Consider the following 14,785-nt stretch of genomic DNA (forward strand, 5'->3'; position numbering starts at 1 on the left):
CCCCAATGCAAGCCTACTAACCTGACTCACCTTGCCTTCGCTGATGATCTCATGATCTTCTCCAAGGCTGATCCTCTCTCCATTGAGTCCATCATATCCTCCCTTCACCTTTTTCAGGGCCTTTTCGGGCTCCGCATCAACCTACTCAAGTCAATCTTCCTTGCTGGAGTCCCTGATACCACCAAAGCCTCCCTCTCCTCCCTCACCGGCTTTACCATTGGCACCTTACTAGTCTGCTACCTTGGCCTCCCCCTCATACCTGAGAGACTTTCGGCCCACCACTGCTCCCCCATCTTGGATCTCCTCCGCAAGAGGCTGCAGCTTTGGAAAGCCAAGATCTTACCTTATGCAGGTTGTCTTGAGCTCATCAGATCGGTGCTCCAGTCTTGCTACGTCTATTGGAGTGGTGTTTTTGGCCTTCCCAAGGCTACTATCAAGGCTGCTGAATCTATTATGTGTGCTTTCCTCTGGAAAGGTGTGGATTCAGCCAGGTTCCTTCACCCCATGAACTGGTCTTCCCTTTGCATTCCCAAATCTAAAGGAGGCCTCGGGCTCAGAAGAATAAAAGATGTCAACATTGCTGGTTCTATCAAGCTTATTTGGAAGCTCCTCACCAACAAAACCAGCATCTGGACTTCTTGGGTGTATGCTGGGGCCCTCCGTAGAGACTCTATTTGGCCTATTAGCCCAGGGACAGACTCCTTCTGGCTTTGGCATAGAATTCTCTAAGTGAGGCATTTAGCCAGGGACGTCATTTCTTGCAGGATTGATGATGGTTCGCGCACCTACCTTTGGCTAGACAAATGGCACCCTTCTGGTGTCGTCTCTTCCATTGTGAGCCCCTGTGACATCTACTCCTCCGGATTGGACAGATCAGCCCTTGTTGCCTCCATCATCACCAGTGCCTCCTGGTCCCCCCCTCTCCCCTCCCCCCTTGCTGATCTTTGGAGCTCCCTGCCCCCCATCCCCTCGGGCATCGAGGTAGAGGTGACATCACCTTGTGGCTCCCCTCCCCCTCCGGCAGATTCAGCTCCCACTCCGCTTGGGATATGGTTAGACATAGAGGGACCCCTTGTCTTTGGCACAGAGTTGTTTGGTTTAGAGGACGCATCTCCCGCCATAGCCTCACCACTTGGCGTGCCCTAGCAAACTGTCTCCCCACTCAAGCTTTTCTCATTTATTGCCATATGCAGGTCTCTCCCAGCTGCTGTCTTTGTTGGAATGGGGCTGAAGATGCAGATCACCTGTTCTTCACTTGCCCTTTTGCTTCTTCCATTTGGACCCCTGTTCTTTGCTACTGTTGGCCTGGTCGCCGTACCCCCCTTTCTCTTAGCAGGGAATGGATTTGGACTGATATGACTTTTAGAGGAAACTCAATTTGTGATTCGGTTGGCAAGATTGCCTTTTGTGCCACTATCTCCCATATTTGGATGGAACGTAACCTTAGAAGATGGAAGTCCAACTCCCGCTCTTTTGACACGATTTTGAAGGCCATCTTTTTTGACGTTTCATCTAAGATTGGCTCCCTCCCCCTCTCGGATGTAAAGGATTCCCCAAGGAACATGCTCATTGTTGTCTCCTGGGGTCTTTCTCTATCCATTTTGCGCCCTAGCTAGCTCCTAGCTTCGGCTTTGTTTGCCCTTGGGCTTGTATATTTCTTCTCTTTTCTTCATAATTAAATTTTCTTTCATCCAAAAAAAAAAAAACCTGTTTTGTAAAGATCTTGAATTCTTTTCCTCTCCTGGAGTGGTGGGGTGAGCTAGGAAAGCAAGAAACTTATAGTTAGTATTTAGTTGGGTGAGAAGTAAATATTGGTTTTGATTGTGGTATTTAACTTTCCAAATTTAACCACCTCAGTGAATAGGAATCTTCAAATCCTATTTTCCTATGTAACAAGCACTTCTGTGCCTTTTCAAACATGTTATGAGGATCGTAGTTGTCAAGACGTCGCCTAGGTGTCCAGGCACCTTGGTTGACTAGGCGTCTTGTTGGTATTGCCTTGCATTCATCCTCCCAACCTCCAATGCCTTGGGTTGCCTTGACAACTATGATGAGGATGTGTGCCCCTTGTTCTGAATGTGCCGGCAATTATCCCCTCCATTGTTTGTTACATTTGAGTGGTCCTCTCCATTGCTAGGGATTCTCGGAATGCTTCCTACGAACATTCCAGATGGTGCTCTCATTTCTAGATTTTCTACCATATCATGTAGGGCATAGATGCAATTATTTCCCATCATATAGCCTAATGTAGTTATCAAGCCAAGTGCTGTATCAGGCACATAGTTACCAGAGAAAAAAGTGAAACTATTGTAAGGCCTAAAAGTCCTTAAAATGAAAGTAAGAAGCAGATGAGATGTTACGGAAGCAAATGAGAAATGTATGGAAACTATTTGGGAGAGCAAAGGGGAAAGGTTAGGAGAAGTGAAAAGAAAATGACTATTAAGCGATCAGAAGAGCAAAAAGAAAATGAAGACAATGCAAAAGAAGCAATTAATGAAGCAACTAGGTAGGAAATGATGATATTCATATATTAATAGCAAGGGGGGCGGGGAAGAAAGAAAATACCTGCTACAATCCAGTTACCAATATGCAGAACTATTTGAGAGTCTGGTAGAATAAAACTAGTGGCGGAACTGTAAATTTAAGGAGACTAATAATGCCCCATTCAAAGTTTTTATTTCGCCTGATTTATGTTGTGATTAAACCCTATTTGATATGGAAATGGTTTCACATTTATTTATCATCAATGCTACAGTAGATCTGCATTTCTCTATCATTTTTTTTTTCTATGCTTCACAAATATTCTTGGTTCAGCCAATGAACTGTTTAGGGACCGAATTTGATTCATTTCCCATAATTTGTGGAACCCAGTTCAGTTTTTGATGTTACCATGTTTGGTCTTCCTGTATTAGAGTTGGGCACTGAAACCTATGCTTGTTTGGGGCAGATCTTGGTTAGGCACCTGAGCTGGACCTAAATGCAAAAAATGCATGGTTGTGTTGCTGGATGGTAATTAATGAATTATTCTTTGATAAGTTCTGTACTGCCTAAAAATATATATTTGGGTCTTACCATCATTTGAGACTTTATCCTGGAATTTTTTTGTCTGGCTTTGTTCTTTCTATAATTATTCATCTCTCTCTTATTGACTTTAGTTCGCTGTGAAAATTTCATTTATCTGTAGTTTGTACATGTGATAGCAGGTAATGTTGGAAAGGTTTCCTAGACTTGGTCATCTATATTTCTTTACCATATGAGAAACACCCTTTGTTCATCCATGAGCATGCCAATCCAGCTACCTATTTGATTAGGGTATCTCTAAGCTTGTTGGCCAAAATAATTTGTGATGATTCATCCCTCGTGATATAAGAACATTTGGAATTCTAAATTTTAATTTAAAAAAACTTTATAAAATGGAGTGTAGGGCGGGCCTTGGTGCAACGGTAAAGGTTGCTCCATTGTGACCAAGTGGTCACAGGTTCGAGTTTGGAAACAGCCTTTCTGCGAAAGCAGGGGTATGGGTGTGTACATGATGACCCTCCCCAGACCCTACATTGGAGGGAGCCTTGTGCACTGGGTACACCCTTTTTTTTTTATTTTTTAAATAAAAAGGAGTGTCTTTTCTTAATGAATGAGCATGTAGTGGCTTAGTGGGTTTGTGAGTCTGGTCTTCTGTGGTGTGGTTGGCATGCTTACCTTCGTTCTTTTGATTTCTTTTCTTTTGTCCTTGATTAGTGGATTCATTTTGATGACTATATATTTTTTTTTCAGTGTCACTAAACAGTGTGATTGCAGTGTTGGATGCGGATTTCCATTCTCTCCCCACTGCTCAGCATAGGCAACAGCATGGTCCTGTATGATTCTGCTGGCTTTTTATATTTTGCTCTGCTTATTCATCCTAGAGTGCCTTGTATTGAAAAATTAGCTTATTTTGGGATATTTGGCTCTATTAGTGTTATGATTATGGGGACTGATGCAGAGGATTGCTCCTTTTGAAGGATTCTTTCCTCGGAATCATGCTCCCCTCTGTTGACCCTTTCGGTTTCTATGGAAGGATTTTGTGTCTTTTCAAAAACCTTTTCTTTTTAATTCCTCATTTGGAGGTGTGATGGGATTCTGTTTTGTATTATGAAACAGGATGTCCAATGACTTCATTGATCTGAGTTCTGATATGATCAGGAGCATCTGCCATATGTCTTGGTTTTCTTTGTCATCTATTCCCCTGCACCCAACCTTTTTTCCTGGTCGAACAAGTCACTAAAATAGCTTAAAGTTTATATATATTTGAAGTCATAAATGTCCACAACCCCCAAACTGACTTGAGGAGGAATCCATTCTCACGAACAAATACACCCCCCACACACACCTAGGAGCACCCCATCTTTCATATCCATACAAGACCTGAGTAGGCGGGTTGAGGTTTTCAGAGGTTGACTGAATTTACTAGAATGAGACAACAACGACAACAACAACAACTCAACCTTATCCCAACTAAATGGGGTCAGCTACATGGGTCCTAGTGAAGACAAGATAATAAAGATAAAAGAAAAGAAAAGCACACAACAAATCAGTCTTATACAAACTAACTGGGGTCAGCTACGCGGATCCTTTCCCTCCAATCAGAGCTATTCGACATCATCCTTGAAACAAGACCTAAACTATGTATGTCTTTCCTCACCACTTCTCCTAGGGTCATTTTAGGCCTACCCCTAGCTCTTTTAGAACCTTCAATCAGAATCATGTCACTCCTCCGAACTGGAGTATCTGAAGGCCTCATTGAACATGGCCATGCCACTTTAGACTTCTCGTAGCTTATTTTGAATCGGGGCTACTCTCAAACCAGCTCTAATATTATCATTCTTTATTTTATCCTTCCTGATTTTGCCACTCATCCAGGAAGGATAAAATAATACCTTTTATTTTTATTTTTTGATGTTTATTTTTTTAGTTTGATAATTTAGAATTGGGCCTCCTTTTATGCTTGCTGCTTTTGCATGTGTTGTACTGAACTCTGTTTTTTCATGCAGTCTCTAGATAGGATAAAGTGCAGGCTATTGGAAGGTACAAATGCTCAGGAGGTTAGGGCATTGGTTCTGGATATGCAAGCAAGGTTGTTGCTGGATATGCTGGGTAAAGGAATTGAATCAGCTCTTATAAATCCTGCAACTCTAGTGAATGAACCTTGGCATGCTTCTGGCGAGACACTATCAGGGATTGACCCTGATGCAATGACTGTTGAACCAGCACTAGTTTCAAGCATCCAGGTCGTGTTTTGAATCTTCTGTTGAACTTTTCCTTAAGTACGATTTTGAAAAGTTCTTTTGGTATTTTGAAGAGTTATGATAGCTGATTGGTGGGTTTTAACTTTGAATTTTTCATTGCTAGGAAGCTAACAAGAGCCCGTAATCTGTGTCTAGTTTGGGGTCCACTTTACAGAAACTTTTTCTTTGTTTCTTAGTTGTTTCATAGTGGTTCAGTACTTTACAAGAGCCCTTAATGGCTTCATCGTGATCTAAGCAGTATTCAATTTTGATTTTTAGGAGGGCACGGGACTTCTGTGACCATTGAGTCTGGATGAGGAGGAGCTGCATTTGTCTGTTAGGTTGGCAGCATGTTCTAGGTAGGGTGTAACTTGTGCATGCTGCAATGTGTTTGGGACCTGAGCTCAACCTTAATGCTGGAGTAAGTGGCCAGTTTGTCAGTGTGTTCTAGGTAGGGTGCTGCTTGTGACTGCTGCATTAGGCTTGGTGCCTAGCTCGATGTACATACTGGACTTGGACGGTCAAGCCCTAATCAGACCCAGTATGAGAATCTACAGGGAGTGCTCAACGCCTCAACCTGAGCGTTGTTCTAGTATAATTTACTTTTGCTGGTGACATTAGTCAATGTTGACTTGGACTCTTGGATTGGGTCGGGCTATGTTAGGTTAGGCTTGGGTTGCAGTATGAAGAAAGATGATGATGTGTGCATAGAAATCAATATCAAGGGTCTTTTGTGTTCCGTGTTCTTTTTTATTTTTTACTATTTTTACTATGTATACGCACAAATGCGGTAGCGGGAGCCTCATGCACTGGGATGCTCCTTTTTTTTTTTTTTTTACTAGTATACTCACAAAGAATACTCATACGATCTTAACAAGAACAATGATATGGGTCATGGGTGTTAGTTACTCAGTTAAACAAAAATTTGAAAAACGAAGTGCCCTTGTTATATAGCCCACACCACCAAGCTTAAATCTTTCATATTTACATTCCTATGCACTATTTACAAAGACTATGTAACGTGCAGGCCCTAATGGTTAGACTGGTTGGTCAGGTTTATCATGACTCGTGAGTTTTGCTGAAATTGTCTCCCCAGGCTAGTTGGATTTCAAGGAATCCAGCCCAGAGCTGGGGAGCTGGGTGGGACAGAACAACTCATGAATTTTTACCCATCCAAAGACTTTTATATGCATTACCCACGCGAGGGCTGTGGTCAGCTGAGTGTATCCTTCAGGTCCATCCAGAGTACATGCAGTCCTAACCATAGTTATCAAGGCGAGAAGGCGCCATGGCGTTTTAGAGGGTAAAAAAACAAGGTGACACTGCCATGGCGGCAAAGTGCCCGCCATGGCGCCCAAGGCGACCAAGGAGTCTGGACGCCGACGCCTTGATAAGTATGGTCCCAACAATTATTACTCCCTTTCTCTTGGTTTGTGCTGAAATCGTAGTTTTGGAATCTGGACGGAACCAGCAGGTCTGTACCCTATTTGACCAGAGGACTGTCTTCTTTCCTGGTTCGGTAACAACTAACAATGCTCAAAACTGGAAAAACCAGAACTGGGCACCTTTTTGTTTTGGGCTGGTATGGTCATGAAATGCTCATTTTTTACTTGCATCAAATCTATCAAGTCTTTCATCGTGAGGGCCATTGGCTTGGTGTGATTTACAAACCGCTTACTGCTGGCACCAAGACGCAGGTTCAAGTCTGAGCCTCTTGAGGGTACCACTGCATGCAAACGTGCGGAAGTTTAGGACTGACTCCAGTCCACCCCTTCTGAGACACTGAAAGCAGGACTCTTATTGGATTAAGACCCTTCATCAAATTAATCATAGTAGCCTGAGATTTAAAAGAATTTTTAAATGTTGTCTTTTGTTGCAGGCATATGTTGATGCTGTACTAGATCTTGCTTCGCACTTCATCACACGTTTAAGGCGTTATGCAAGCTTTTGTCGTACGTTGGCAAGTCATGCTGTTGGAGCATCTACTGGCACAGGCAGCAACCGGAGTATGGTTACTAGTCCAACACATAATTCAGCATCTCCATCACCAAGTCAGAGTAAGTATGAACCTGTTTTTTGATTCTTTTCATGAGCAAAATTTCTCTAATATTGAGGTTCTCTTGTGATTGGAAACTTTTACCTTTGAGTGGTTTTGGGAACAGAGGCCTCCCAACCCCCCCTCCCCCCCAAAAAAAAAGAAAAGAAAAGAAAAGAAAAGAAACAGTATTTTTCTCAAATCCACATCTGGTTTGCTAGGTCAGGCAGTGAAAGCTGTGTGATTAATGATGGCCAGTTGAAAGCAAGCTTATTCATTCTCACAATCTGGGGGCAAGGTTATTCTTGTACTATGTCAGGTGTATCTGCACCCCACTCAATTTATGAGCTACGATGCTGAAGTGTATAGTGTTCATGTCATCATTTTCCTTTACTCGTGATGCCAAAAAATGCTACACCCATTAAATGAACAATATCATATAAAATTACCTTTCCTTTAACCAGTGACTACTGCAGTAATGTAGGAACTAGGTCACAGGTAGTGTCAAAACAGTAGGTTTTAGCCCTCAGTTCCAGCAACCCAAAAAAAAGAGGCACCAAACAGTGTGCTAATGTTAAGGTCTTTTGGTACTTCAGACATTCACAGGTCTGCTACACAACCCTAGGATGGAAGTCACAGGAGAAACTAACAGTGAGGTATATGGTCTGTCGGCAGAACATAAGAAAGGTTATTAACCAGAAAATAGAATGGCTTCCAAAATTAGTAACTAACCACTCAGATAGGCAAGATCTTTCTGTCGCGGGCAAGGTATAATATCTCGCGATATATCGGTATCTTGGGCCTACCGAGATACCCGAAATATCCGAAATTTTGCGAAATATGGCCGAAATATTCCATTTTTTCTGTAATATTTCGGGGGTCCATTTCGGTGGGTATTTGGCCATATCTAGGCCTGATACTTCATGGACACCCTTATTTAAGCTAAATGAACACATTTAAACAATGAAATTGCAAAAAAATGAATTCAAAATGGTGTTTTGGGCTTGCACCCTTGATTGACAGTATACGGTCGCTGACCCTAATGTATAAATAGTTAAATACACATTGATTAGGCAGTTAAAGACATAAAAGAAATTTAAACAAACTAATTAAAACTCTTAAGACATAATTCATAAATCGTATCTCATAAACTCCATAATAGTCAATAACTCAATAGTCAATACTCAATAGATCAAATGCCCCCAGGCAATACACAAAGTGTCAAAGTCACAAACTCACAACAGATTTAGTTCACAAATCAGTGAAATCACAACTTACAACTTACAAGTGCTAATAATAGTTGCTGTGCCTCCCTGGATCAACCCCACTCATGGCCCGCTGCAGTCGACGTCCATTGTTCTCTATTTGAAGGACATATGTGGATCACGGTATAGAATCGGAGAAGAAACGAGTGTAGTCATCCACAAGTGTCATGTAAATGGAGTAATCAACATACTGTAGGTAACCTATCCTAGGATATATGCTAGGGTTACCAATCGATCCAGTCTGTGAAGAAGATGATCCAGTGTGATATGATGTCGGCGCCGGCGGAAGAGGCGTTGGTTCTGGCTGCATGTATGGCTGGTGAGGTTGGTAGCTAGGCCCGCTAGGGTATGCAAAGATGTCATCTACAAAAGATGATCCAGTATGTCCCTGGGACTGGGACTGGTAGTCATAGTCCCCTACCCCACCAAACTGCCCATATGATCCATATCTATAACCACCGTAAGGTTGTGATGCACTATAATCTGATGACAATGGAGTAGTATGTGCGTCAAAAGATGGGGCACGCCAATGCCCAGTCGGTCCTCCCTCCCTATCACCCATACTCAAACCGCCAACAGAGATAGATAGGTCATCAATGTCCATATAATCAGGTTGCAACTGTGTTTGTCGACCGCTACGCTTCCTGCTGTATGGTTGTAGGGGGGTCTTGAGGGTGGGGGTGTGGGGGCACGTGCTCCGTGGTCCGTATCCTGTGTGGCATGATCAAACTGTGTCTCTCCACTCTCCAGTGAGTCGGAGTGGCTCTACAGGCGTCGTATCCTTGCCTACCACATAACGCTCTCTCATGCCGTCAAAATCTTCACCACCACCACCACCACCACCACCACTACCACCACCACCATCACCATCACCATCACCACCATCACTATCACCATCACCACCATCACCGTCACCACCATCATCATCATCTGAGGACCGAGACCAGTCAGCATCATCAGCAACATTGCCACTAGTGGGCTAGAATGGTATGGGTGAGGCTTCCCTTGCATGTATCTGACCCTCGTCAGCCATATAATCATCCACATCAGCACCAATCTCAGAAGCTATCACGGGGTCGGGCCTACCTCCCTCCTGATCCAACACTGGCTCACCTCTTAACCCTCACCCAATCCACAATAGGGTCCTCATCGTCTGAGTCAACTTGAAAGATGTCGGCGAGGTCAATAGTGCCCCTCTGTCCCTCATGTCCCATGCGTATGTGTTGCAGTTTCAGCCTCAAGTTGTAGTGCACATACACCATATCAGATAGACGTTCAGACCCTAATCTATTGCGCCTCTTGGAGTGGATGAGTGCAAAGGTACTCCAGTTCCTCTCACAGCCAGATGCGGAACATGTTTGGGCAAGGACTTTGATTGCTATTCTTCTTAAATTCTCAGCCGATTCCCCATACAACACCCACCATTCAGCTGCATTACAAGTTTACAACAAAAAAAGACATGTGTCAAATGTTGTTTCAACTTTCTCGTTTTAACTTTCAAATTTCAATACATATGTAATTTAAAAGTTAAAACTTAAAAGAATTACCAGCATCACCGCGTGCTCTGCCTTGTATCGCAGCATCAGTTCCAAAAATTCCCAATGCATCCCTGAATATCTTGATCTACACCCATGTGGAAAATTAGTAAGTACTTCTTCACTACTTGTTTGAAAGCATCAATAAGTTGAGTTTCCAAATGAATTGTAAGACTCACCTCATTGTTGCAAATTGCTTGTAGTGCACCATCTGGCTCCAACTTCTTCACTACTTGTTTCACAACATCAATAAGTTGAGTTTCCAACCCAAGCCTATTGTTATATTGATACTTGGGGTTCAAGTAGTATGCTGAAATTTGACATATAGAAATGAGATATTGTCAAATGCATAGGTAATTAGTAAATAGTAATACTATGAATTAGTTACATAAAACAAATTTACTCACCGGCCTTATGCAGTGGATGCATAAGTTGATTCTCTCAGCGAGCATTGATGATATCCAAGAAGTGTTTGCTACTGCGAGGAGCCACACTGTAGACACTATCTTTCATCAAGTCCATTGCAGCATATAGGACTGGCATGGTTGGGCCCTTGAGAGCGGAGTTAGCAATATGTAGAACTTTGACTACTGGCTCCAAAACTTTCACCACTTTGCTTAGTTTTGTCCAGAAGTCCTCAGATGACATGGTTGCTTGTGCTTCCCTCCCACTTGCAGTATTGGAACCCTTCCATCTAAACCACTCTTCAGAAGCAAACATACTTCTCAACCCAGCCTTCTTTGTCTCAATGCTTTTTAGGGCAATGTAGTTGGTGGCAAATCTTGTGATGCCAGGCCTAACCAAATCACCTCCACATTTTCCCCTTAGCAAATTGAGTGCATAGGAGTGGTTGTATACAAAGTTGGTGACTTGTCTTGCACTTTCAACCATAGTCTTCACCAACTTTAACTTTCCCATATCCTTTAGCATTAAATCAATGCAATGGGCTGCACAAGGAGTCCAGAAGAGCCGGTACTTACTGTTGTTCATCATCTTCTCACCGGCTAGCTTGAAGTTGCTTCCATTGTCCGTTACAATCTGGACAACGTTCTCAATGCCCACATCTTTTTCAACTATTTCCTTTAACAATCTGTAAATGTATTTCGCATCCTTAATCTCTTTGGATGCATCCACAGATTTGAGGAAAACTGTCCTCCATCACAATAAACCATCAAATTGATGGACTTTTTTGTAGGCCCAGTCCATCCATTTGCCATTATAGTCACCCCATATGTCTCCCACATACTCCTCATCTCCCTAATATACTAATCAATCTCAGACTTTTGTTGAGGTAGATAAACATTCATTACCTCATATGGGGTGGGGCCCTTGAATCCTGGGCCAACCTCTACAATGGTATCTATCATGGTATCATAATGGGGGCCTTGTGCAGTGTTTGTTGGGATGGTATGGTATAACATCCACTTAGCTATTGATTCTTTAACCTACCCCTTCATCCCCTTCCATGCTCCTTTGATTCTTGGTTGACTGCTTCCTTTCTTCTTATGCAATTTAGGATCTGATGCTGATGGTGGTACTGGTACTGATAGAGGTGTTGGGACTGCCCTCACACTTTGTGATCTTTTAAAAGGATTGAAAGATCTAGAACCTCCAGATGTGCCAGCTCCTCTACTACCCCCTACTCTCTGTCTCTGCTGATCATCTTGAAAACTAACTCTACTCCTTGAAATAGTCTGTCGAAAATCCCTTGCCTCCTCTGCTGTTTGTATATCATCAGGTATTGCAATGTCCTCCTCCTCCTCATCATCATCATGGTATTGTCTTCCTCCTCCCATTGAACTCCTCACTGTATCCTCAAGTTGTTCTCTTATCCTCTGCTTGTCAGCCTTCCTCTTCTTCTTTCCCCTCAAACTGTCACCAATTTCTCTAGCTACTTGAGTAGGGACCATATGACAACCTACAACATCTTTAGATCCGCCAGTCAGATGTTATTTAAGTCTACTGGACCCACCTCCCATAAACTGCATGTGACAATAGTTACATTGGGATTTTCTCTTATCCCCATCAATTGGAGTGCCATGTAACCATGCACTGTCACCCCTATGCTGGCTGCCTGGTCTCTCTTGTTCTCTCTGTTCTCTTTGCTCCCTCTGCCCCCTCTGTTGACTACTTTCCCCCACCTTTTGTTTGCCCTTCGCACGTTGTTTTTCACGATCCACCATAATAATACTTGTTTATTGCAATGTAAGTAAAACAAATGATTAAAAACTTAATGTAGAAGCACTTCAATTGACACTTTTAGAATACTAAAACACTTGTATATCTATTTAATATTTTTCCCCTAACCCTTATATTTTTCGCATAATTAAAAACAATTTTTATATATAATTTTAATATAAATATTGACCTAACACAACAAAACCGAAAATTATTAAACATAATATATATCTAATGCATTTCAAAACATGTAGAAATTACTTTCATATTTTTTCATTATTTTTCAAACTTAAAACTCATATTTTTCCGTATTTATTTCTTTTCTTTTTTTTTTTTTTTAAATATATTTTTCTTAATTTTCAATAATTATTTATGGGCAGAAAAATAAATTCGACACCGTGAAGCCGTAGATCGGCCATTGGTGTTTAACATATATTTAATTCATTCCCATCTAAGTCATATTACCCCTAATTATTTCCTATCTTAGTTGTAGGAAAATCAATTTTTAAAACCAGAAAAAAAAATAAAAATACATATGGAAAAAAAATTTCGACACCGTGAGGCTGTAGATTGGCCTCCGGTGTCTAACATATATAAATTTCATCATCATCCAACAACATTTGTACATAGTATTTTCAAAAAAGTAGTTTTAGAGAAATAGGATTTATCTTAAATAGTGAAAAAAGGCTTGGAGGATGAGCTTAGATGAGCCTCCGACGTGTTTCCGGCGACAGTCTGTCAACAAGGAGCTTGAACAATGCTTGGATGATGCTTGGAAGGGAGGAAGAAGAGCAAAAAATGAGGAAGAAGGACTTAAAATGAGCTTTGGAATGAGTTTCAGCAAGTCTCGGTCGATATATTGACTGAGACTTGCGAATTTTGGAATATACCCATGGGCTCACGTGACACTTTAAGTCAAAACAGTGTATTTCAGCGATATTTCGTGGACTCACGAAATATCGTCGATATCTCACGAAATTTCGACTGAAATCTTGTCTTTTTCCATTTCGAGCTACCATTTCGTCTCGGTAAGGTTGAAATCCACGAAATATCACGATATATTGCCGATATTTCGCGAGATTTTGTACCATGCCTAGAAGTACATAACACACTAAAAATCAGCCCACACCCATGGCTAGAACCTGAGTTATGCTAGGAATTCAAAATTAGCAAGTAAGGTTCAAAAATAGAAACTTTATACCTTAGGAGGATGTAACCATTGGATGACCACAAGACTACAACCGAAGGTAGAGAAGAACTAGGGAAGGAACATAACAAAAACTGGGCTCATTCTACTGGTTAGATATGATGTGAATACCCATGGAATTTGGCTGTCCATAAAGTGCAGGACCAAGGTGCCACAGACAGTATTTCTCCTTGAATGTCAACCCTGTTGAGCGAATAGTGGAATCCTTCCTTCACAGATAAGCTGCAGTGATAAATGGAGAGATTAACGGCCATGATACTCTCTGTAGTTGCTGGTTCAGTTGAAGAAAATAGTAACAAACGGTGCAAGGTTAGGAGAGAAAAGGGAAAGGAAAAAAAAGGGGGGGGGTATGACCAAGGCCTCTCACCTATGGCTTTGGTCAGTCTCTCACTAACCTACTTTTCTCACCTAAAAATCTACTGTTTCTCACAGCTATTGCATAACATCAATTTCTTATTCATATTCAAAATCGTTGAAATAGGCACAATGGCCCTTACAATCTAGGTGCTTGTAGCACTCATAACGGAAAATAGAAAGTAAATAAAAGAGGCACACGCATATAGGGGGAGCCTTCTACAAAAGATACTTAAATAAAAGGAAAGATAGCCTAAGATCCAAGTAATATATACTTAAAACTGAAAATAGAAACTAATACCTATTTTCGTGAAGGCTTCAAGTCCCTCCTATTTGGGCTTATAGAATGGGCCCATTGCAATAGAAAACTCAAAATTGGGCATAACTTATTGAACCTTGGGCTCAATATGACCCAAAAAACTGAACCAAACCTAAATCTGGAAATTGTTCTTTCTTTGATCTACATCATGCAGAGTCCCCCTCACTGCTTGTATTGGAGACTAGATGCCAATCCTTGTTGCAACTTCTCTCGAATAAAATGACAGTCAACCTCAATGTGTTTCGTTCTTTCATGAAACATAGGATTTGAAGTAATATGGACAACAACTTGATTGTCACACCACAGTCGCATAGGAGAATCATCAACGAACCCAAGCTCAGCTAATAACTGTTTCACCCACATTAACTCACAAGTAGCATGTGCCATAACCCTATATTCTGATTTTGCACTAGAATGAGACTGTTTGTTTCTTGCTCTTCTAGGACATCAGGTTTCCTCCAACAAATGTACAATAACTTGTAGTCGATCGCTTGTCAACTGGAGATCTTGTCCAATCATCATCCAAAAAACCCTCTATCTGCCCATGACCATGATCACTATAGAGGAGACCACGTCCAGGAGCCTTTTTGAGGTAACGCAAGATACGCACAACTGCTTCCCAGTGAGACAT

General features: G+C 41.7%; 1 protein-coding gene across 2 annotated transcripts in view; it reads left to right on the forward strand.

Annotated features, from left to right (window-relative positions):
* Window positions 1-14,785, forward strand: part of LOC122639926 (mediator of RNA polymerase II transcription subunit 16) — a 70,913-nt gene that overhangs the window by 35,184 nt on the left and 20,944 nt on the right. For both annotated transcript variants that reach the window (XM_043832971.1, XM_043832973.1), the window contains exons 10-12: window positions 3,772-3,854; window positions 5,028-5,264; window positions 7,141-7,318. In XM_043832971.1, the coding sequence (XP_043688906.1) occupies window positions 3,772-3,854; window positions 5,028-5,264; window positions 7,141-7,318 (498 nt within the window). The remainder of the gene's footprint in view (window positions 1-3,771; window positions 3,855-5,027; window positions 5,265-7,140; window positions 7,319-14,785) is intronic.

Source organism: Telopea speciosissima, chromosome 9 (assembly GCF_018873765.1).
Source record: "Telopea speciosissima isolate NSW1024214 ecotype Mountain lineage chromosome 9, Tspe_v1, whole genome shotgun sequence".
Lineage (NCBI taxonomy): Eukaryota > Viridiplantae > Streptophyta > Magnoliopsida > Proteales > Proteaceae > Telopea > Telopea speciosissima.